This window comes from Lissotriton vulgaris, chromosome 3_1 (assembly GCF_964263255.1).
Source record: "Lissotriton vulgaris chromosome 3_1, aLisVul1.2, whole genome shotgun sequence".
In the NCBI taxonomy this organism is placed as follows: Eukaryota; Metazoa; Chordata; class Amphibia; order Caudata; family Salamandridae; genus Lissotriton; species Lissotriton vulgaris.
The window spans coordinates 189,428,079-189,453,855 of record NC_141689.1 but is presented as its reverse complement, the minus strand read 5'-3'; the positions used below and the strand labels follow the sequence as shown (position 1 = coordinate 189,453,855).

At 47.2% G+C, this 25,777-nt stretch overlaps 1 protein-coding gene across 3 annotated transcripts in view; it reads right to left on the bottom strand.

Annotated features, from left to right (window-relative positions):
• The window catches only part of KIF24 (kinesin family member 24), a 411,488-nt gene that overhangs the window by 103,337 nt on the left and 282,374 nt on the right, over nucleotides 1-25,777 (bottom strand). For all 3 annotated transcript variants that reach the window (XM_086960290.1, XM_086960289.1, XM_086960291.1), the window contains one exon: nucleotides 6,426-8,909. In XM_086960290.1, the coding sequence (XP_086816416.1) occupies nucleotides 6,426-8,909 (2,484 nt within the window). The remainder of the gene's footprint in view (nucleotides 1-6,425; nucleotides 8,910-25,777) is intronic.

The following is a 25,777-nucleotide window of genomic DNA, read 5'->3' as shown; positions in this document are numbered from 1 at the left end:
AAAGTTCCTCTTGAGAATAAAATGCGAAATTCTTCTACTCTACCCCCGTCCAAGATCAAATCTGAGAGAGCACAACTCTATTGCTTTTGCTGTGGTAGCAAGAACCATCTTGGTAATGCAAAGTACTGTTATACCTTGAATCAAACGTGTTTCAAGTGTGGAAGAAAAGGGCATCTAGCTCGTTTTTGCAAAGCTACAGCGTTTAACAAAGGAAACACCCAAGCAGTCAAGTCAATTGAAGAGGACTTTGTTGACTCTAGCGAAGAGAATGATAACATGTTATTAATGTTGTCCTCCTCATTTACACGTTCTGATGGTGTTGTTGAAATCGCATCCATGGGTAGTTCACGCAAGAGGAAATCACCCTCATGTACTATACGTGTGAATGGCAAGAATGTGAATTTTCTGGCTGATCCTGGTTCTCCTTTCACTCTTGTCAACATCAAGCATTTTGGAGTATTAGGAGACATTCAGTTGCAACAGTCAGACATTAAAAATTTTGTTTATGGGGGAAAAAAGAGTGGAAATTTTGGGCAAATTCCATGCCAATTTAAAATTCAGTGGGGATATAGCCACTGGCCCCATGTTCATTGTTAAGGATGGTGCAAATTTGTTAGGATGGGAAGAACAAGGGGAACTTGGGATCATTCTTGATCCTAACCATCCTGACATGGTTTTATCTGGGTGTTGTAAATTGGCAGCAATGGGTTAGCATTAGCAAACGCCATCTTGTATTTAGAAGTTATCTTATCCGTTTTGTGAAAGCCATTTTGTATTTCTGGCAGCCATTTTGTTTGCGATGTGCTCGCCATGTGTTCTGTCCTACCTTTCTATTAACTGTTCTTGAAATCTGCCTAGAGCTAGAGACAAACTATATTCAGCATCTTCCACCTTCACACATGCACAGAAGGGCCTAGCCAGTAGAATGCACCTGCTTCACTGGTATAACTTTCAGGCTATTGTTGCTGCTGTATGGAGAAGTAACTCTCCTCCCACTTTGTTGAGCAAGCAGATCTTGTATGCCCATCTTAGTCATTGTGCATGCTTACATGAGCCAGGACTGCCCCTTGGTTTTATGCTTACTATGTAACCCTACATACGTGAGTCCCTTGCTCACTTTGCCACTGGATTCAAGCAAGCCGGGCTGAAGACGGCTGGAATGCCAGAAACCGGTCCTCGGAAGCTTGTTTCCGGTCCAGGGAAGACATGGCTTGGCAGTTCGGGCTGGACTGTTCCCATGAGGCACAGGGTCAGACTGATTTGCATATAGCCATGTCTGAACTGGGGTGGCAGAGTGGGCTAAAGAACGGTGATGGATTAAAACCCAGATCTTTTGACTGGGTGTGAGTGTTTGATTGATTCAGATGCTCCGTCCATCACCACCCCCTTTTGTACCACTTTTGGCCGCCATAAGTGTGGCAGGGTATGCTCAGATGTGAGTCCCTTGCTCACTTTGCCACTGGATTCAAGCAAGCCGGGCTGAAGACGGCTGGAATGCCAGAAACCGGTCCTCGGAAGCTTGTTTCCGGTCCAGGGAAGACATGACTTGGCAGTTCGGGCTGGACTGTTCCCATGAGGCACAGGGTCAGACTGATTTGCATATAGCCATGTCTGAACTGGGGTGGCAGAGTGGGCTAAAGAACGGTGATGGATTAAACCCAGATCTTTTGACTGGGTGTGAGTGTTTGATTGATTCAGATGCTCTGTCCATCACCACCCCCTTTTGTACTACTATGTAACCCTAAGCATATATAAGGCCTCTGTTTTCTGTACTCCTCAGATTGCCTCATTCAGTTGCTAAGGCTTCTGTGTGATGTATTCTCACTCATTTGAGTTTAATAAAGATGCTCTTTTATATTTCAGCTTCTGTGCCAATTTCTTCTTTGTTGGTTTAAAAGGACCAAGTATCAGTGGGACCCCTAAGAAGGTTAATTGGTTTCTTCATATGCATGAAGCTTCCAAGGTTTACACTCTCCCTCCATCCTCTAATTTCTCAGACAATGTGGTAGTGAAACACTTGTCTGGGGATCAGTGGATCGATATGTATCCTGAAGTTTTTTGTGACAAGCTTGGGAAGCTAAAAGGCTTCCAACATCGCATTGTTTTAAAAGATGGTGCTGAAGCCATTACACATAAGGTGCGAAAAGTACCCTTAAGTTTGCGTACTGAACTGAAAGAGGAGTTTGAACGCTTGTGTCGCATGGATGTAATTGAAGCTATTGAGGGATTTGAATGGTTGGCTCCTATAGTTATTGCACGCAAGGCTGACAAGTCTCTTAGGATGTGTGTGGACTTGCGCGATTTGAATGCCAATATTTGGATCGACAGTCAACTGTTGCCGAACATTAATGAAATGTTGGCGACACTTGACGGGGCCAAGTATTTCTCATCATTTGACATTTCTTCAGCTCATCACCAAGTTGAGCTTAGTAAAGAGTCCAGACATCTTACCTCCTTCGTCACACCGGAGGGAGCATTTCGCTACAAAAGCATGCCCTTTGGTCTGGCATCGCTTCCGCTGTGTTTCAACGTCTCATGGGCAATCTGTTCAAAAACACAGCGGGAGTCGTATTCTTTCAGGATGACATATTGGTACATGTACGCACTCAGGCTGAACATGACAGCAGAGTCAGACTGGTTCTTGATACTGTAAAATCTCATGGGTTAACGCTCAGGAAAGACAAGTGCAAATTTTTTCGGAAGGGGGTTGATTATTTAGGCCACCACATCTCCAATAACGGGATTGAACCGAAAGTCAAAATTTTAGATGCCATCCAAAATGCTCCCCCGCCTACTAATAAGGATCAATTATGCTCTTTTTTAGGACTAGTAGAGTACGATGCTAAATGTGTGGGAAACTTTGCAGATAAAACGTCTTGTTTGAGAGAGATGCTAAAAAATAATTTTACATTTTTATGGTGTGACAAATGCGGTTACCAATTTAGTATCTTGAAAAGGGAAATTGTGCAAACTCACCCTTTGCAATTATTCAACATCACTGACAAATGCATTGTTTCCTCTGATGCCAGTAGCATTGGTTTGGGTGCGGTTTTAATGCAAAAAAGGGGTGACGGTTTTGAGGATGTAATCGCGTTTGCTTCCAGGACACTTTGTGGTGCTGAAGTTCTTACTCCACCATCGAGAAAGAGGCTTTTGCTCTATGGTGCGGTGTTCAGCATTTTCGGAATTTCCTGTGGGGTAACAAGTTCATTCTCAGGACCGATCACAAACCGTTGGTGGACCTCTTCACCACTAAGGGGGGTGGTCGCGCCACTCCAAGAATTGCTAAGTGACAGTACAGATTACAAGAATTCAATTATTGTTTACAATATGTTCCTGGCATCAAAAACAATATTGACGATTGTCTTTCTCGTTTACCTCTGGCAAATGATCTCTCCCTCTCTTCTGAAGATGATCTTGATGTGGTATGTGCTGTTCTAGCGGTAGTTGATGTTGTGAAAGGTGCGCTTTCGGAGCAAGAGTGGTTGCATGCTTATCTGAAGACAAGGAAATCAAGATGGTTGCTGACTTTTTGGTTCAGGGATGGCCTGTAAATAGAGATTTATCCCCTGAGTTAGTTCCCTTTAAAAGGATTTGTGATGAGTCGTCTTTAGAGGATGGTATTTTGCGCAGAGGTGGTTGTTTAGTTGTTCCAAAGTGTATGCAGGAAAAGATTTTGAATCTCTCCCATTAAGGTCACCAGGGTATTCGTGCCAACAAACGCAGAATCCGTGAGTACTTTTGGTGGCCAGGGGTGGATAGGTCCATAGAGCATTTTGGTAGGGACTGTTGTGCATGTGTTCTCAGTGATAAGACTCAAGTTACTCATCCATCTCCTATTGATCCTGTGCCTGTTAAGAATCTACCTTGGTCTAAACTCGCTTTTGATGTTGCTGGTCCGTTTGGAATTTCTGGTGGTCCGCCTTTGTATGCTCTGGTTTTGGTGGAATATATGTTGAGTGTGTTAATTCGTCTTCTGTCATTAGTTTCCTCAAGGAAGTGTTCCTTCGTGAAGGGTTTCCTGAGGAGCTGGTGACGGATAATGGAACTCAACTTGTATCTCGGGAAATGCAGGACTTTCTTAGGAAACATCGCATTAAGCATGTTCTAACATCTCTTTACTAGCCCCACAGCAATGGTTTAGTTGAGCGCTTTAATCGTGTTATTAAGGGCCACTTACAGTTGGCTTTGGTGAATGGTTTATCATGGCGTGTGGCTGTAGCGGAAATGTTATGGGCATTCCGAACAATTCCTCAAATAAGTACTGGGATATCTCCTGTTACATTATTCAGAGGAAAAGTTGCTGGTTCCCAAATAAACAAGGATTGGATGTCCAGAAAAGTGATTGATCAAACTAAACTTGGTAGTGTTGTAGATGTCAGGACCGCGGTCCAGTCCAAATATGCCACTGTTTCTGAGAAAGTTTCTCCTGTGTGCGTAGGTGATTGGGTAAGAATCAAGAAACCTGGATTCATTCGCAAGGGCGATTCTCGCTTTTCTGCTCCTGCCAGGGTTAAGGAAGTAAAAAACCAGGTGGTGGCGTTAGATGCATGTGCCATTTCTATTGTTCCTCGATACAAAATTGTGTATGTGGGTGGGAAGATGTGTGTCTGTGTTGACTCATCTTCTCGTGCCACTCTTGTTCTTCCTCTAACGCTATTCCTTCCAACAGGAGTGATCAGCCATGCTATCCTGCTAACAAAAGATCTTCTTTTAGGACAAGATCTATGCCAGCTAAGTTTCAAGATTATGCTATATATTGATATTTCTCTTGTTGTATTGATTTCCTCATTGCTTGTTTCCATCTACATTCTTCTCCCCATCTCTTGTTGTTTCTTCTTTTTCTTCTCCCATTCTTTCCTTTTTGGTTGTGGGAAGGGAGGTGTGTTGGGATCTTTTGTTGTATTCGCATTGGAATCACTCCACGACCATGTTCTCTGTGTGGAGCACAGAAAGTGGGGAGTCTGGCAGTTGCTGCCTGGGAGCTGTCAGGACTGGTCATAAATAAATGAGGTACCTACTTACATATAGTTCATCCCTCTTTTCAGTATGTCATGGCAGGTTATATTATCATTGTCCTACCAACAAAAACACTGCTTAAACACTTCAACTGAGTGACTGAGTGCAGTCTCATTGACAATTGAATGACTATCAGGCAACTCTACCCATTGGAGACATTGTCTCTCAAACAATTTTATGTTACATATGTTACATGCATCTATATAGAGAATTTCTATTGTCTTTAATTTCTTTTGGAATCTGAGGACCCTATAATGATTTTGTTTTTTCAAAGAACAGCATCAAGATGATCTGTGGATGCTGTTTAATTGAGGTTTGCACAGTTTAGAGCCGAGCCGCAGTGGATAGTGATCAGCAATGTTGAAAATCTACTAATGTATTGTTTCGTGATGGTTTATGGATAGAGCTTGGCTTGATCCTTTAACAGATCTTTGTATAGAACTCTGTGTATGGATGTGTGAGCCAAAGGATTTGTGATTGAGAGCGGGCATCCATGTAGGCATCTGATTCTCCAGAACAAGGCCAAAGTCCAACCTTCAACTTCAAGAAAACAAAAGAGTGGCTGAAGTCTAAAGAATCAAGAATGCTTCATCGACTTTTAATAAAATAGCCTGATTCTCCATTCATATACACATGTGGGCATTCAAGTTTCAACAAAGTCGTGGAAAAAATCCCTTAGGGTAGATGGCGAATAGCAATTCACAAGCTAGGTATTAGTAACATTTTACTTTTGAAATTCGTTGTTGCAAATTTAGGGTTGGGTGCAGATTTGTATTCTTGTGTGATGTGGCCTGCAAACTCAGGTGTAAGAGAAGGGTACTCATAAGCACTTGCATGCAGTTTCTCAAGATGAAAACGTACTCAAATTGTCCAGGTGGCAATCGAGAGGAAAGACTCACACACTTAATGAGACTGCAGAAAAAACATTTTCAACTGGGAAAACAATTTACCCCCGTGGAAAGAAAAAAAGTTAGACACACAAATATACATTTACATCAGTTTTTGGTATGCAGTATTTCCACCTCGTGGATTTATACATGCCTACATTTTAAGAACGTGAACCGTCCTGCAAAAGTACGGATTTTGTAAGGTGTCTGATAGGATTGTTTGCTAATCCCTGGAGAGTTGAACATTTGCTCCAAATGTAGTGCTTATCGTAAGGGAGGAAATGTCCACTTTACTGTGCTTGCCTTTGGAACTGGCTACCAATGATCAGTCGTGACAAAGACATCAGATACAAAACTAGTGCGAGTATGTGGCAGGTAAACAATTACACCGAGTATTAATAATAGTTGAACCTTTGATGGCTTTTATATATGGGTGCCCTGTATCCGCAATCAGACAAACAAGTGAAATGGGATGCATTTCCAAAAACGTATAATTGAAAAAGAGGAATATAAGCTTACTGTGCTTTTCCAAGGGGGTTTTCATTGTTGCTCAGCATTTCCAAAATACTCTTCTGGCTCCTTGTGGATGACATTTTTTTAGGTGAGTTCTGTATCAAAGAATAACTTCTTTTATTATCTAGGCATCCCAAATCATGTTCTGTTGTAATGAGGTTGTCCTGCACAAAAACCGTTGGAACCATTTGATTGCTAACTATCCCCGTTTCTTCACTTGCAAGAGATGACTTAAATGTGTGTTGCAAACTTTTGATCTCGTTGCAACATGAGTGCAATTGGTGCGGCAACATTTTTTCTATATGTTGATCACAACAAGCCTTAATCTCCTTATCTTGGTGACAGAAAGGAGGTGAGGAAGGAGATCCATTTGTATGATGTACTCGGTCATCAAGGCTACTGCCCAGAGATGTCACGCTGATAGAGGCCTCTTGAGGTTCTTTGGTCATTTGTTTGTCTTCGGTGTCCAAGTTGGGAGATTTCTCTGGGGAGTCTAGTCTGAGAATGGTTTCTTCAGTGTCTGCATCGTACTGCCTACTGTTAAAAGATTCTTTCAAATCATGTTTTGTATTAATGAACTCATTCTCGCAATCTCTTATTGACCAAGAAGATCTTGTTTTGGCTGCGTCTAAGTATTTATCAGTGCCAGAGGCAGGATGGGGAGCGGGTGGCCCAGAATCTTCAAAACTACAAAAAGACTTTGAACTGTCAAGGGTCTGTGCTATCCTCTCGCTGTCGGTTTCTAGTTCAGCCTGAAGCTTTGAGAACTTATCATATTTTAGTATTTGTTTAATAAACTCTGACATAGTGCCTGATGATACCAATGCTTTACTTCTCTCTGGAGAGAGTTTGGAATCTGCTGGACTATCAGTGTTCAAGGTCCTTGGGTCTTGGTCCAGTAAAAAGTATGTTTCTTGACTCTGGAAAGGCACTTCATCCCAAGTTGTACTTCTTTCGCTTTCAAGAAGGGACACACTGAGAGGGTCCATCAAGCCAGAAATGGATCCATTTGACATATTTGCCATCTTACAGTGCCCAGTTTCCTCCTCCTTTTGTCTGTTTTCTTCTCTTGAACCCTGCTGCTCTTCTAAGGGGTCTTCCATGAAGGTGTGACCATCATTTTTTCTCTCTTTATTTTCTGTGACATTGCTTTCCAAGACATTGGCAAGAGAGGAGTTGTAGGTTTCGTCTAATGATAGACTGACATCGGAATCAACTTGCCATTTGTTATTGATACTGTATTTGAAGCCAGCTGGGAAATCTTTGCGGTTTTTCCGCTTACAAGCCAAATCCTCTTCATAGGAATATGGCTTTTCTGGTGTGTCATTGTTTTGCGGGAAAGGAGAAGTAGAAAAATTCTCTTCGACACACCGATCACATCGAGTCCTAGCACTATCTTGTTCAATATTTTTATTCTTTGGAAAGGATTGTTCATTAGTGAAACACCACCTGTCACTTTGCTTGTGATCTTGCATCTGTGCTTCTCCATATATGGAACACAGCTGCTCTCCAGGAGCCAGTTTATGATCAGCCAAGCTTTCAAGATCTTTATCGTGTAGGTAAAATGAATGACAATTATGGTCAATTTTGCCTTTCTTTTTCTTTTTACTTTGATTAAAATTATATGAAAAAGAATCCTCGCTGAAATCACTATCGTCTAAGTCTTCAGGCTGGGTTACAGCTTCTGAGAGCACAGATCTTTGATGTGGAGTATCATTATTATCTTGAAGTGTAATCTCTTGTGGCCTATACGTAGCTAAGAACTTCTCCAGAGGCTGATATTTCAATTTTTGCTGTAAGATGGGAGGCTGTTGAAACTGTTTGTGGTAGATCCGTAGATGCTGCTCCTTTTCCTTTTGTAGTGGGAGGTGGTTTGTCTCCAGTTCAGAATCTTTCTTCATAAGGTGGTTTGAATTGACTGTGGTGCTGCAAACAGACAAACAGTGACGAATGTCCTCAAAGGGCAACCTATCCCTGGGTACAATTTGCTTTAGCACTGGCCTAACCGCTTGCACTTTCTGGGTTCTCGGCGAACTTTCATGCTCACTAAACTCGTCTCTGGGGTCACATTCCCTTGCGACTGATGCTGTGATACCGACAGCAATTCCTTTCCCTTTGCCTGCATGCCATGCTAGATCCTCAGTCCTCTTCTTTGAGAGCTTTCCTGATTTAAGAAAGCCTTTAATTGGAGTGGTGCGGTGGAGCCAGGGTTGGCTGGAGTTCCCTTTCACAGGGCTTCCTTTCTTGACTACCTTAGGAGTGGAGGCGAGAGGGACGTTCATAGGATGGAACACTGAAGGGTATGCTTTCAGTTTTGAAGGAACCAAAGAAGGATTTTGCTGGCCCAATTTGACTTTTTTAGGAGAGGTCTTTTCCCCTTGGTGTGAAAAGGACTGGTTTTGTACCCTTTTTGGAGAGGAGCTTCCAACAGTCCGACTTCGAGTTGTGATAGAAGCACAACATTTAATTCCTTTCTTTAGTTCTTTCACTCTAGAAAAAAGGAGAGTTTGTTAGAAAAGGTAATTCAATAAACTACAATGATCATTTGTTTAACAGTCTAAGTTATTATTTATTTCAGCGACCAAGTGTAGTATATTGTACAGCAGCATTTATTTAGCGCTTACTATCCCTATGTAGGGAACTGAAGCACTTATGTGATTGATATAAAACAGTACTTCATGATCCTCGAATATAGCATATATGTTGACTTGGTTAATTATCTTTTAAATCTATCTTCTATTTATACCTTCATTATCTTTATTTATTAAAACAAAATTCAACTGATAACTGATAATTCGCAAGGATTCAATTACAATAAAAACAAATTGAGTTTTTTGCATTTGTAATGCTAAAGATGGTCACAATATAAAAATAAGTCTATTTTGCTGAAATTTCATTGTAAACCAGAATGTCTGTGATTTACTCTACTTTGCATTTATCGGACATTCATATATACGTAATCTGGGTAAGTTAATGGAACTCATGGACAAATGCTTTGTCCTTCCTTTTTTTTAAGTACATTGTGCATATGTGTGTTCCTTCCTTTTTTATAAGTACATTGTGCATATGTGTGTTCAGGACGGAGGACTAATGTGACGCAAGGCTGCATTCTTTGTTAGATTCACCTCGGTGGTGGTGTCACTTTAATTCCTACTCACGTTATTTAGTCCTCCTTAAACCAGATATGCACAATCTAGTTAAAGTTTGTAGATTTATATAGCGCAGCTTATCATCCGTGAGGGTATCCAGGTGCTGTCCATGGGCACAGGGAAGATTAAGTGATTTGCCCAGAATCACAGGATGTTGCACGGATGTTGAGACCCGGATCCCCAGATCCTGAGTCGGTAACTCTGGCTGCTGAACCACATCCTCTCCCTAGTTTAACCCCTCCCCTGCTGATGACGGAACCGCTCCGTCATCAGCTACGGTTGGGCTGTGCTGATGACAGAGCGGTTCCGTCATGGCCCGGCCGCCGCGCCTGCGCGGCACTGATTTCGAGCCTGCGCGGCCGTTGTATTGAGCGGGGCGGGTCATGACGGAACCGCTCCGTCACCAGCACAGCTCAACCGCGGCTGGTGACGGAGCGGTTCTGTCACCAGCATGCGCCCGCCGCGCGGCCGCCCCGCCCCGTTAGCGCTGCGGCGGAATAGCCGCCGCAGCGAAAGGGTTAAGAAAACAGTGGCTGTAACCACTCTGTAGTTAGAGTTAGGTTTACCAGACATAAGGTTTCTTGGATTTTTGTCCCTTAATAACTTTACACCCATTTGATGAATCTCCGTTAAACTTTGCAGACCTGTTCCATCCGTTACATTGAAAGTTTTGCAGCGTTTGGTCAAAGGGGTGTAAAGTAAAATGGGAGATCCTGAAATACGCTTGAAATCCAATGCATTTTACATAGACTTTTTGTTCGACTTGGCATCTTTTGGTGTGTTTCCCCTGTCTTTTTGCTTTCTGACCTCCCGGTTTTGACTCTTTTTTTTGCTGGATTAGTGTCTCTGCGCACTTTCTGACTGCTGTTCAGTGTTAAAGTGCAAGTGCTTGTTTAAACACGTAGTGGACAAGGGGTCCTTCCCGCCAGAGACTGATGTGCCCACTATTGTGGTCCTCCAAAAGACACAGCCTCCTTTCTTTGCCTGTGCTGATTACCGCCCCATCTCCCTTACAAATACAGAGGTAAAAAAATTCGCTGCTGCTGTGGCCCAACGACTCCACCCCCATTTGCAAGAGTTGGTTCACCCAGATCAATGCGGCTTCATGCCTGCCCGGGGCACCCGGCATTGCATACGCCGCCTTCACCTTGCCCTTGCACACCACCATACCTCACCCAGTATCTGGCCTTGCTTTTCATAGATTTTGATACTGTAAATTGGAGCTATCTTGAGGACGTGTTGAAAAGGATTTTGGCCCCCCATTCCAAAGCCTTATCTGGGTCCTATACTCCACTCCCAAGGCAAGGGTTCTCATTAACGGCGCGTTTTCTGAGATGTTTCCCATCCAGAGGGGCACTAACCAGGGCTGCCCGCTCTCGCCGCTTCTATTTGCATTAGCAATGGAGCCCCTGACCTCCCTCGTCCTTCAAGACCCCCTCATACGAGGTTGGGCTTGGGATCCAAATCAGATCGACAAGATTGCCCTAGACGCCTATGTCGTCCTTCTTTTCCTGGGGGACCCAGAGAGCTCCGGCCCAAGATGCTTGGACGCTGTCTCTGCCTTTGAACGGGTCCCCGGCCTCAGACTCAACCCGGCAAAATCCCCACTGGCCCCCCTTGCACCCCTCCCGGGCGTGCTTCAAATGGCAAACGATTATTCCCCTGCGCAGGCAGTCAGTCAAGTACTTGGGAGTGTGGGTCGCCCTCCTCCCGGAACTCGAATGGGCCCTAAATATCACGTCCCTGGTCACCAGGGCCAAGTCGGACCTCAGGAGATGGCAATCTCTCCCTCTCAACCCCCTGGGCAGGAGTGCCCTCTTTAAAATGATGGTCCTCCTCCGTTTCCTATACACCTTCAAAATATTACCCTTCATCTCCCAGGAAGTTGGTTTCGGGAACTAGACGGTGCCCTCATCTGGTTTTTGTGGGGAGGCAAGAGGCTGCGAATGTCCCTGGCACATTGCTGCATACCTCCCTATGATGGGGGCATGGAGATAACCAATCTTCACCTCTACTATCTGGCTACGAGGCTCATTGTGATTCATGACTGGTTCGCGGGCGGCTGGCCTGACCCAGCGTACCGGGTGGAACTCAGGTCAATGGACTTCACACAGATCCAAGCCTACCTGTATGGGACCCCTGTGCCACAGGCTCTTCTTCCTGTCACCAGAACGGTGCTTAATGCCTGGCAAGCAACGGTGTTGGATCTAGCCCTGATCTCTTGACTGGGTGAGAGTATTCTGCTTAATTCAGAGACTCTGTCCCTCACCACCCCTTGTTGTAAATATAATCCCTGGCAAGCAGCCTTACGCCACGCGAAGTGGGACCAGAAACTCACTAGGCAGACGCCTCTGTGGAGTGGTGGGACTTGGCTGGAAGAGGTCTCGTCTCTCCAAGACTTCCGTCTATGGGACCACATTGGGATCTCGCTATTAGGAGACGTCTGAGTGGGGGACCACATGAAATAGTTTGCAGATTTACAACAACACTACTCCCTCCATTCATCCCAATATTTTATAAATATTTACAGCTAAGGCATTCCCTCCAAGTACACATTCCATCTCCCATCTCATTCCCTGAATTCAGCCCCCTGGAGGCCCAAGTGATGATGGGGAACCTGGGTAGAGGGTGGGTGTCGCAGATTTATCGCTCCTTAGTGAGCAATGGCCCGCATCCCTGGACCTGCTACGTAACTGCTGGGAGGGGTGGCTGGATCCCCTGGAAGACGCGGACTGGAGGGACGCCCTTATGGCTCCAAAGACCTTGACGACCTCCTCTAAGTTGCGTCTAGTCCAACTCTATTACTTCCATACGGCATACCTCACCCCAGTATGGCTATACAGCGCCCGCATGCGGCCTTCCCCGTCCTGCACGCGATGCAACCACGCCCCAGCAGACTTTTACCACATGATTTAGCAGTGTCCCGTCCTTTCGCCATTCTGGGCGGGGGTGGAACTTGAGCTTACACAGACCCTGGGGTGGGAGGTTCCCCAAGACCCGCTACGCCTGATCCTGGGGGTGTCTGACTGCCTTGATGGATCCTGGGCTGATAAGCGCTTCCTAGGAACAGCTGTGGCGGTGGTGAAGCGCGATATAGCGGCACTCTGGTCCCAGGCCAAACTCAGGTGGAGCCTCTCTTTGAGTCCTGGTGTTGCCCCGAACTTTTTGGCAAAATATGGGGCAAATGGGGGGCGTGGCTTGGCGGGCGAAGATGGCGGTCGCAGCCTTGTAGAGCTCCCGCCGGCCCGGACTTAATCCGATCATTTATCCTGACCCCCGAGCCCGCTGCTGGTACCCAGTGATTGCTTTCGATCTGGTGGGATCTCCTGCCTACTTTGGTGTGCCGATCCTGCATTTCTGCCCTTCCTGTGATCGGAGGGAAGCGGCGACAAAGTGCGGCCTGGTGGCCGGCCGGAGGCCGGGGTCCTCGAGTTTCGCGACGCCTGGCGGTGGTAGCGATCTGGCGAGTGCGGGTGGCATCCGCCGCGCCGGCCTTGGCTCGTCTCATTGACTGCACTCACCCGAAGGATCGAGACGGTGCCATCGGATCCTACCCATCGGTTCCTTCCCTGTGTGACCGACGAGCGGAGGTGGCGAGGTGTGGCCCCGCGACGGTCTAGAGGCGGAGATCCCTGAGCCCCGAGGCGGCCGGCGACGACCTGGCGGACGACAGTGGCATCGGATCTGCTCATCCTGGCCTGGCCCATTGCTGCGGCGGCCCACAGACCACGGACCCACAGCTTCTTCATTTGGTACTTTGGACAGCTGCCCGTGGGGACGGGCGCGGGTGCGGCCTGTCCCGCCTGGGTGACGCCGGGACCTTGATTTTCGTGACGCCCGATTGCTGTGGCCGGCCCGCGTTTCTCTCTGGGGCCTCATCTGGGCCGTCCCGCTAGGGACTTGTGACAGTATCCGAAGGTTCGGGGGTGGTGTCCGCCCTGCCTGGCGTGTGCCATGACCAGAGACAGAGGAGGTGGCCCGCCTAAACATGGCCCTATCGACAAATTCACTGGGCCGAGTGGTGGCGCCGGGGCGGCCGGTGGCAGCGGTGGCCCTGGGCCGGACAATGCAGCTCTACTGGCGGCCATCACCCAGTCCCGAGACACGCTCGATGCCAAGATTGGGGCGGTTGGGGCGGATGTCACGCTCCTGCGCCAAGACCTCCGCAACGCAGTGGAGCGGATTGCTGGGGCTGAGACCCGTATAACGGAGACCGAGGCGGACATTAGTGGCCTAAAGAAGCGACTGGCGGAGGTGGAGAGCGTTCAAAAGACACTGGCGGCCCGCGTGGAAGATGCGGAAGGGCGCGCGCGGCGCAACAACCTCCGCTTCATCGGTTTTCCTGAACGATGCGAGAAGGACAACATGGAGCGGTTCCTGACCGGGTGGTTGGAGAGCTGGCTCCCCGAAGGGGCACTGTCTACGTGCTTCGTAGTCGAGAGGGCACACAGGGCTCTGACCCAGCGACCACCGGAAGGCGAGCGCCCACGGCCTGTTATCGCTCGGCTGTTGAACTACCATGACCGAGATGTTATCCTCCGGGAGGCAAGGAACAAGGGCTCCCTTGCCTTCGAGAATCACAATATCATGATTTTCCCGGACTACACGAAGATGGTTCAGCAACAGCGGCAATCTTTCATGGACGCTAAGGCCAAGCTTAGGGGCCTCAAGATTCAATACTCGCTTCTGTATCCAGCTCGCCTGCGAGTCATATATCAGTCTCGAACCCATTTCTTCGATTCGCCGGAGGAGGTGTTCCGCTGGACAGATGAATCGGTGCGGCTCAGGCCCCATGCCCAGCCGGGGCTGGATCCAGGCAGGTCCCAGGGTTCGGCGCCGGAGCGAACAGATCGCCCGAACAGGAAGGGCCGCCATCGGAGGTCCCGCTCCAAGAAGAGATCGGCCTCTGCCAGCACGACGCGGCCGGGCGATGCCCGGGACTCGGAGCACTCCGACGCGGGCAGCTGAACATTGCTGGTTCTACACGCACTTTGTATGCTGCATACTGAACTGCCCTGCTTTGGCCGGTGAGACTGCTTTATACTGTCCTTGATGTGCCGGTCAGTTCCCCTGTGAAGACTTCAGTTGTTGTCATGGGGATGCAGTGGGGCTTGGGGGGTACCACTTGTGGGCCTCAGACCCTCACAGATGTGAGTGTTGTTGGGGGGGGGTGTGTGTGTCATTGTGGGGTTGTTGGGATCCATTGGTATGGTGGGTCCTAGGTCCTCTGTTTGGGACCCGGGTCTCTCCATGCCGCGACAGGTACTTCAATGTTTTCTGAGGTATTGGGGTGGTGGGTGTGGGGCGCGGGGGGGTGTTTTGGAGTTGTACTTGTTGGGGGGGTTCTGGGTCGGGAAGGGAGCGCTGTGTTTGCGGGTTGGGGGGGGGGGGTCCACACATGTCTGAGGCTTTGATTTTTGTCGGTTTGCGGGTTGCACCAGGGTGGGAGGGAGGGCCGGATGTTGGGCTAGGTATTGATAATGGCTGACACTGCGCTTATGTCTCCTTTGAAAACACTGCGGGTAGTGACATGGAACGTGCGGGGCATTCTGGATAAGATCAAGCGTGGGGCTGTGCTGCGGTGGGGGAAGAGGGAGATGGTGGATGTACTCCTGCTCCAGGAGACTCATATGCTGGGCTCCAAGGCCCTCAGCCTCCAAAGGTTTGGTTATCAACAGGTTTACCATGCTGGATTTGCGAGGGGTTCACGGGGGGTGGCCATATTGGTGCATCGTAGGGTGGCCTATGTTCATGAGAAACAGTGGATCGATCCTCAGGGTAGGTTTGTCTTTATTCAAGGCCTGCTGGGTTCCGAGCCGGTGGTTTTTGGAAGTGTTTACGCCCCTCCCCCCCTGCAGTGGGCACTGTCTGAGCGGTTGTTTGCGCTGTGGGAAGACATTCCCGAGGTCCTGACCATGGTTGGGGGCGACTGGAATGAAGTCATGGATGTGAGCCTGGACCGCCGGCGACGAGTGCATGTGGTGCCTGACCCCCCCCCCCCCGCGGCTGCTCCCACCCGGTTGTGTGCGACAGTGCGTAGTCTGGGCTGGATTGATGTGTGGCGGCATTTCCACCCCGCGGAGCGGGCCTACACGTATGTATCGGCGGTGCATGGGTCCTTCTCTAGGCTCGACTACTTGTTTGTGCCGGGTGCCTGTCTGAGCCGTGTCAGGGATGCAGCGATCCTCCCCAGGGGCCTCTCGGATCATTCCCCTGTCCTGGCCACCGTGACCCTCCCCTCTAAACGGCAGCCATTTCGATGGCGCATGTCCGCCTGGCAGCTACAGCGGCCGGAATACGTGACGCATATACGCCAAGCGATCGATCATTTTTGGCGCGAGAACTTGGTGGGGGGTGTCGATGCCATTGTTGTGTGGGAAGCGCTCAAGCCTACGATACGGGGCGTCGATATAGCCTGGTGTGCGGCCGCTCGGCGGGAGCGTCGGGAGGCCATTGTGACCGCCGCGGCCCGAGTGGAGGACCTGGAGCAGCGTGGCCGACTCGGGGGCGACGAGGGCGTCGTGCGACGGCTCCTGCAGGCCCAGCAGACGTATGCCTCGGTTCTATACGAGGAGGCCCGGCAGGTGTGGCTCGCCACGCGTAGCAGGGTGTACCAGTGGGGCGACAAGTCCTGCACCATGTTGCATAGGCTTTGTCAGGCGACCTTCCAACCCCTAGAACTGCCCGGCCTTGCGGCGGATGACGGGTCGGTCATGTCCGACCCGGGTTTGCTGGCGGCGAGCTTTGCCCGCTACTACGCGGCACAATATGCTCCTCGGGACCCAGTAGTGGAGAGCGACATAGCCTCATATTTGGATGACCTACTCCCACGGGCAGTCCCGGATGAGACTAGAACGGCCCTGGAGGCCCCTCTCACTTCCGAGGAACTTGGGGAGGCCCTCGGCCAGCTGAACACGGGGAAGGTACCCGGCCCGAGCGGTTATCCTGCCGAATTCTATAAGAAGTTCCACGTTCAACTGGGACCCCATTTCCGCAACGCCCTGGAGGCGGCGAGGTCTCGGGGCGAGCTGCCACCTGACTGGCGCCACGCGAGATTGTGGTCTTTTTGAAACCGGGCAGGGCGCCGGATCGGCACGACTCTTACAGGCCGATCTCCCTCCTCAACATTGAGGCCAAGGTTTTGGCGAAAGCCCTTGCGAACCGCTTGCTACCCCACATCGCCGACCTGGTCCACCCGGATCAGGCCGGGTTCATGCCACGCAGGGCTACCCGGCATAATATCCGGCGGGCACAGGCAGCGATCGACGCCATGGGAGCCAGGGACGAACAGGCTGCACTCCTTCTTGCGGACATGGACCGGGCCTTCGACTCGGTGAGCTGGACATATCTGTTCACCCTACTGGCCCGCCTCAATCTAGGGCCGGTCTTCCTGTCCTATATTCGCCTCCTGTACACCAATGTCACGGCCTCGGTCCGTGTCGCCGGTGCGGTCTCTGGGCGCTTCCGGATTGGCCGTGGTACCCGGCAGGGCTGTCCACTTTCCCCCTACTTGTTTGCCCTGGCCATGGAGCCCCTGGCGGCGCGGGTCCGGATGGATGCCCATCTACGTGGCTTTGTCTGGAACGACCACCTAACTGATAGGATCGCACTCTATGCTGACGACGTCCTCCTGTTCCTTACTGATTTGCGGCGCTCGGGTCCCCGAGTCTTGGAGATCATGCGGGGGTTTGGCGAGGTCTCGGGGCTCCATCTTAATTTGTCTAAATCGACCCTGTGGGTTCTGCGTGGCGGAATGGTCGCCGACCCTTGGGCCGCAGACTTGCGCGTGGCGACAGACGGCCTGAAATACCTGGGCGTCTTCCTCTCGACCTCGCGGGCCGTGGCCTGGACACGTAGCATCTTACCGGTATGGGACCGGGTCCAGACCGATGTCAAAACATGGTCCAGGATGCCCCTTACAATCTTTGGGAGGTCGGCAATCTTTAAGATGGTGGCGCTGCCGAGACTGCTGTACCAACTCCAGAACTTCCCACACCCTATTGGCATGGAATGGTTCCGTCAGGTGAACTCTGTGCTGAGCCGCTTCCTGTGGGATGGCGGAGCAGCCAGGGTAGCCCTGAGAACGTGCTTTCTGTCCACATACTGTGGGGGCTTGGCCACGTCCGACCTCCTCTCCTACTATCAGGCGTCACACCTCCTTGTCCTCAATGATTGGTGGTATGGAGATAGGAGTGATCCGGCCTATGCCCTGGAGAGACACCTAATGGGAGACCGTACACTTCACACCATTCTCTACTCAGCTCGTATACGCCGTGGGTTGCCGTCGGTAACTAAAGTGGACTTTGCCGTGTGGCAGCAGTCTCTGCGCCGTATGGGTTGGTGGGGCAAACTGACAGCCGAGACACCGCTGTGGCACAATGGCATGCTCCCGGAATTGGCGGCTTTGGCCGGGTTTGAGGGCTGGGAGGCTATTGGAATTACACAACTGGGCCAGGTCGTATCGGGCACCACCCTCAAGTCCTTTGAGGACCTCCGTGCGGAGTTCCAGATGTCTCACTCCCAGTTCTTCCGCTACCTCCAGCTGAGGCATGCCCTAGCCCCGAGCATCGCCGGCCTCGACTCCCTGCCCGAGTTCAGCCCCATTGAGGCGAAAGTGTTTATGGGAGACTTGGGAGACAAGAAGGTTTCTAGGATATATCAGTCCCTCGTTACACACTGCTCCTCCACTCTCAGCTCCCTTCGGGAGGCGTGGGAGGTGGATGTGGGCGCCCTGGACGAGGACGATTGGAGGGAGGCACTGGAGTCCCCACGTGGCACTGCTGTTGCGGTTCGGCTCCGCCTGATACAATTCAAATACCTGCATCGTGCCTATTACACACGTGAACGCCTGCGGAAGGCTGGTTTGATTGCGTCCTCGGAGTGCCTGCGTTGTGGGGAGGTGCCTGGCTCCCTGCTGCATACAGTGTGGTCGTGTGGTCGCCTGGCTGGATTCTGGCGGGGAGTATGGAGTTGCCTGGCTGAGGTCCTGGGTTGGGATCTTCCCCGTACCCACCGGTTAGGCCTGCTGCACATTATGGAAGGGGTTGGGGGTAACGTGTATAAGCGCCACCTGTTGCTCCTGGGCCTGGTCGTGGCCAAGCGTGACCTGGCTCGGGCTTGGAAATCTGTAAGGGCTCCCCCCCTGTCTGCATGGAAGGCTGGGCTGGACTACTTCATGGGCCTTGAGAAACCAGTCTTTGAGGCGCGGGGTTGCCCGCGCAAACATTTCAAGATTTGGAAGCGGTGGGCCGACTACCGCGGCCTGTCCTTGGAACCCCCAGCGGAACAAGAGGAGGACATTTGATCGCAGTGACATTCCTGGCCCGAATGGCAAAACCCTGGTTGCATCATACCTGATTCTTATATGTATACCGTCTTTATGTTGCCTCTGTACATGTGTGGTGGGGGGGGGGGTTTGGTAAGGGGGGGGGTAGTTGGGGTTGGGGTGGGCAGTTAGGGCGTCCTTAAAGCTGAGCTTCATCATTTGATTCATGGATTGCCGAGTATATCACTGTTGCATTAATACTGTTGTGGGGATCTTGGTATGTGAAGGTACCACATTCTTGATACTCTTCTGCTCAATAAAATTGGTTATGAAAAAAAAAATATGGGGCAAATGGTTCAACTTAATGCCCGTTTGAAGAGTACGAGGGTGTCGTGTAAATGAATGTTTATAAGCAAGTGTTTTACTCATTCCACAAGTGCCTTACAAGTCTCTGTCGTCTTCTATTGATTGTACTTTATCTAAATAATGTGTCTGATTTGCTACAGCTGAATCTTTGTTCTCTAAAAACCAATAAACTTGATTATGAAAGAAAAAAGTGCAAGAGCTCCTGTTGTAAATTGTGTTATGGATTGGTGATTCCGTGATTGGTCATTGGATTTACTAGTCAGTCCCTAGCACTGTGTGCACACAGGGCCTGTAAATCAAATGCTGCTAGTGGGCTTGCAGCACTGGTTGTGCCACCCACACAAGGAGCCCTTCGAAGGTAACCTCAGACCTGCCACTTCAGGGTCTGCATGCAGTTTGTAACTGCCATGTCGACTTCACAAGTGCACCCACTGGCCCGGTCCTACCCTTCCCTTTTCCTAAATGTTAGACTCCCCTAATGTAGGCCCAGGGTAACCCTGTGGGCAGGGTTCAGTGTATGTGAAAGGTAGGACATGCCCTGGTGTGTGTCAAATGCAAGAACAACAGTTGATGGACAGAATGCAACAATGTCATACATTCACTCCAGTACAGAGATCTGGGCCTAAATCCATCGTTTTTTTGCACTCCACACCACCCCAGTTCAGACATGGCCATATGCAAATCAGCCTTGACCCTGTGCCTCATGGGAACAGTCAAGTCCGAACTGCCAAGCCATGTCTTTCCTGGACCAGAATCAAGCATCCTACGACCGTTTTCTGGCTATCAGCCGTCTTCAGCCAGGATAGCTTGACTCCAGTGGTGTGGAGAGCATGGGACTCACATCTGAGCATACCCGTCCCACTCGGGGTGACAAATGCAAAAACAACAGTTGATGAACAGAATGAAGAAAAATGTCATACATTCACCCCAGTACAGAGATCTGGGCCTAAATCCATCGTTTTTTCGCACTCCACACCACCCCAGTTCAGACATGGCCATATGCAAATCAGCCTTGACCCTGTGCCTCATGGGGAACAGTCTCTTATCCTGACTAGGAAGAAGGGTCTCTACTTGGACAAAGTTACCTACCTCTGCCAATCTACAGACCCCCATTTTTAACACTTTTTTTTATTTCACTTAGTGGCAAAACGGGTGAACAGACTTTAATGAAATTTCACAGCAATGTATATTAGACTATGTAGAGGATTCGTTTTGCTTTTGCAAGTGATGTCATGAAGTAGTTATGAAGTTATAAGGACCAACAACTTAGTGATATCTTGTAGCGCAATACTACTAAAAGTCGCAAGGAAGGCCACAAAATAAACTACACTGCATATATTTTATTTCAGACTTACTACATGAACAACTGAAAGACCAATTTATGGTCACATGCTAATGGAAATCTATCAACAAATACATAACAAATATAATGAATCTTAACCTACATAAATTATATTTGCATGCTCTCTGGCTCACAAAATAAAACTGACCCTACAAGCCAAACAAAATGAAAAATTGACCTAGCAGTAATCCACACACGCTACTTTTTGGAGGACATGATAATTATCCACAAGGATGAAATTTACAATCTCAATTTTTATAACAATAAGAATGATTGACTTTCATTCACTTTAGCTTTAATATACAGCACGATCCTACAAACAGTTGCAAAAGAGCCCAAAGAATAAACTAGACTGCAAATGTAAAGTTTTAGATTTACTAAATGAACAACTGAAAGACCCATTTATGATCACATGCTAATGGGAATCTATAAACAAATACATAACTAAGGAATACATCTTAATCTACATAAGTTTTCTTTGCTTGCTCTCCGGCTCACACAATAAAACTGTGCCCAACAAGCCAAATAAAAACCATCTTACTTATGTGCTCCTATGGAACAAAATGTAAAAGTTGCCTAGCAATGAGCAGTGAGCTACACAAACTACTGTATGGAAAACATGATAATTAGCCATTAGGAAAAAAACAATATTCTTAATTTGTATAACAACATGATTGGCTTTCATTCAATTTGGGCTTCATATGTAGTGCAAGCCTATTAAAAGTAGTAATGAAGCCCACAAAATAAACTAGACTGCATATGTAAAGTTTCAACATTCCTACACATTTATGGCCACATGATTATGTAAACCAATAAACAAATACATAACAAATATAATAGATAATATTAAAAAAATCACATTAAATCGGATTGCCACTCTGGAGTTATAGTTAGTATTCCCAAAGATAGGATTTTCTTTGATATTCGCTCCCTAATAACTTTCCACCCATTTGATGGATCACCACAAAACGTTCCAGACCCATAGCATATTCTACATTTTGAGATGATGTCAAATTTGTGGTGAATCGTTAAACGGGTGAAAGGATAAAGGGGGTCCCATAAAGCGTTTTACCACTAATCATTTTTCATAGACTACTGTATTTGATTTGGATTTACATGACATTTGGCAGGATTATACATTATGGCGCAGAGATGATGCTTTTTGAGTCCTGCTGTTAAGTAGGGAAAGTATTTTTTCAGTTATAAGGCATGCAAACTTAGTGATATACGTCACTGCGGTGCTTTCCCAGAATTTCACAAATGTTTGTGAGAGTACATGGCCGCAAACATATTTAAATATATCAAACATTATATAAATACATTTCTGTACCTATCACCACTTTGATAAAGTGGTAATAGCTAGGGACCTACTACTTACCCACTAACACTGAACATAGCCAAAGTGCAGTAATACCAATATGGCTTCCTTTTGATTCTATAAAAACAGCCATTAACCCAGTATATACTGGATTGTCATCGCCGTGGCCTTATGTTGATTGGTAAATCTGGAAAAATGCAAGGCAGTAAAATTGTTGTTTTGCTTTACTCTGCACACCATAATCTACTTTGATGCTAAATTTCGCATAGATCCGTATACCACTTGACTATATGCTATTCAACTCTATGCCACTCCCCTCTATGCCTCTCCACTGTACGAGACTCAACTCTACCCCATTCCACTATACGCTGTGATACTGTACCGGGCTCCACTCTATGCCAGCACACTCTACGATATTACTCTCTACACCTCTTCCGTGTACGCCACTCGACTGTATTCCACTCTGCTATACGCTGCTCCAGTATATGCTATTCCACTCTATACCATTCCACTGTGTGGCGCTTCACTGTATGCCACTCCACTGTATGTCACACCAGTACATGTGACTCCACTCTACCCCACTCCTTTTTACGTTATTCCATTGGACACCAGTCCACAGTACACCATTCCACTGTATGCTAGTTCACTATAACACTCTACCTTATTCCATTGTATGCCACTACAGTGTACACCACTTCACTGTACGCCCTTGCACTGTATGCTACTCCAAAATATTCTAGTCTATGCCACTCTGCTGTACACCACTTCACGCAATTCAACTTTATGCCACAACACTATACGCTACTCCACTGTAAGCCACTCCAGTGTACACCATTCCACTCTACGCCACCCCTTTCTATGCTAGTTCACTCTAAGCTATTTCACTGTATGTCACTTCACACTCTGCTATTACACTGTACGCAACTTCAATCTTTGTCCCTCTACTGTATGGTATTCCACTCTACCCCACTCCACTGTACACTATTACACACCACTGAATTCTACACCACTTCACTGTATGCCACTCCACTATATGCTACTACACTATATGCCTCTCCAGTCTATGTTATTCCACTCTATGCCACTCCAGTGTACTCTCCTCACTTTTCAAAACACTACTAGACTCTTCTCTATCCCTGTACACTCAAATGTCTAAATTTGCACTCCATTCTATGTCCGTACACTCTATTATACAACACTCTTTGTGTTTCCAACACTGTATGACACAGCACTCCACTCCACTGCATGAGACGACCCTCAACTCTACGCTATGCGACTTCAATGTATAACATTCCACTCTACACCAATCCACTGTATCCTACTCCACTCTACACTTCACTCTACGCTATTCTACTGTATACCACTCCACTTACTGTATTTCACTGTATACTAGTATTCCACTGTATGCAACTCCACTTTACAAAAATCCACTCTAAGCCACTACAGCGTACGCCACTTCACTCTACCAGGTCCACTGTATGACCCTCTCCTCCACTCTATATAACTCCACTCTATAAAAGCCTACCACACATCATGGCACTCTATGACATCCTACTCCATTCTATCCCTGTACACTCCGCTGTCTAACGCTATACTCCATTCTATTCCACTATACAACACTTTTCTATATGACACAACACTCCAATCTACTGTACGAGACCCCATTCCAATTTATAACAGTTTACTACCTATGCAAGTACACTCCACGGTACTCTACAAAAACACACATACACTCTATTGTACTTTACTCCACACTGTTACAGCACTCCACTGTATGAGACTTTACCTCACTCTAAGCTACTATACAACAATCCACTCTATGCAGTTCCACTGTATCACACACAACTGTACTGCATGCAACTACTACCCACCACTACAGTGTAGAACACGCTGCTCCACTCTACGATATTCCTCTCCACGATATACCACGCCACTGTATAACACTTTACTCCACTGTAAGTTATGTCACTCCACTCCACTCCACTCAATTCCACTCTATTTTACTCTATAATACTCTACGAACTAGACTCTACAACACTCTACTTCACTGTTCTGCACTACACTCCATTTTATGACACTCCACTCGGTGACACTCAACACTGCGATTTGAAACACATTTTTATTCAAAAAATCAAAGGCATTAAAATCCAATGAAAAAAACAAAGGTTAAGGATAATTTATAGTTAGATTTAAATCTTTCTATACAAACCCAACTTAAAATACACAAACATAAAAAATTGTAAAGTTATAATTATAACTTAAAATTATATTTTACGCACCACTTTCAAATTACTATAAGTCGCTCACCTCCGAACACAGTCTTGTCACCTCACTCACACATTTTAACTATACCTCATGCCTTTTCCATGAACTGTTTAAACCCATGCATACTACATCACTTATAGCATGTGAAATCATAGCACTAATAACAACACATAACTTCTCAAAGTACATTATTTATCACAACAGAGTGCATGGTAGAGTGGCGCGTTATAGTTAGTGTTGTCTTGTTAGTGAGATGAAAAGAATGTGTAAGTAGGTACGGTACTTATAATAATTTAAAGGTGTTGGATAAATTATGAATGAAAAGTATAATCATAAATTTAGAATGTTTAAAGTTTGTGTAGTTTAAACCTGTTTTGTAAAGGGAAAATAACTTTTCCTAACTATAACTAGGCTTTAACCTTAGTTTTTTTGTTGGAAAAGAATATATATATGTATACGTAAGTAACGTAATAGTTAAGTGAATATGTCAGTGACAACATTAACCTTTTGAATTTTTTAAAAACGACAAAAATTCACCAGTTAGTTAGCAGAGCCAACTATAACTTACTTCTCCTCCATGCACTGCTTATGACCTCACATATTACATCACTCACGACATGTTCTATGACATAATTTATGCCAGCACACATGACATCTCAAATGACATCCACTCCCACAGAGTCAAATGTAGGTCACATAGCATAACTGCAGCAGCAGTTTAAAATAAGTATTTGCAATGCAATCGGTCTTCCCTTTGTGACTTTATATGTATTTAGCTATGCAGCTCATTAGCCTGGGTGCTGAAACATCTATTGTTCTTTAACAAGGAGGGAAAGTAAGCACCAAACTGCGTAAAACGCCAGGTATGGGAACACATGGCGAGAAATATTGCCATTTAGCGGGAAATGGTATATTCCAAAGCTATGTTTTCAATATAAAATCAGAGCCTTCGGGGGTCATATCACTGAAAATATAAAATTTGAAAAAAATATTATTGTCTACAGGTGCTCATGGAAGACAATTTCCATGTACTGGAATATAGAGAATGCTAAAGTTATTCTGGTATTTTACTGACTTCTGCTGGTCGTGTTCTATCAAGAAAGTGAAATAGAGGCAGTTGCCAGAAAAATAAAAAAAAAGAAAGACCCTCAGCGGAAAGCAATTCTGGAATTTTACTGACTCCTACTGGTCGTCTTCTATCAAGACAGTTAAATAGAGGCAGTTGAACAGAAAAAAGTCCCTAAGCGGAAGCAGACAAGTCCTAGGGCTGGTCTCCAGAGCCCAGAAAGTACATACATATATAAGTATATACTAAAGTATATACAAGTGGTCTCGAATGCTCGACCTAACCAAGAATTGGGAATGCAATAGGACTCGCATTTACGCAAGACCTATTGCATTGAAAACTGAAGTGCGAGTGGGAAAGAACGCACAAATGGGAGAGTGAGGGGGGAAGGGGGAGGCAGGGGAAGAAAACAGTGTTGGAAGTAAAGGGGCCAGTAGCCATGGAAGAAATGACGACATGGCCATCATGAGTAGGGACTAACCAGCCTCAAACCAATCGGAAGGCAGCATTTAAGACAAAAGCCAATGAAAAAGATGGGCGGACAGTGGGCGGAGCTTCCATAGAGCTTCCACGCTATACTGAATACT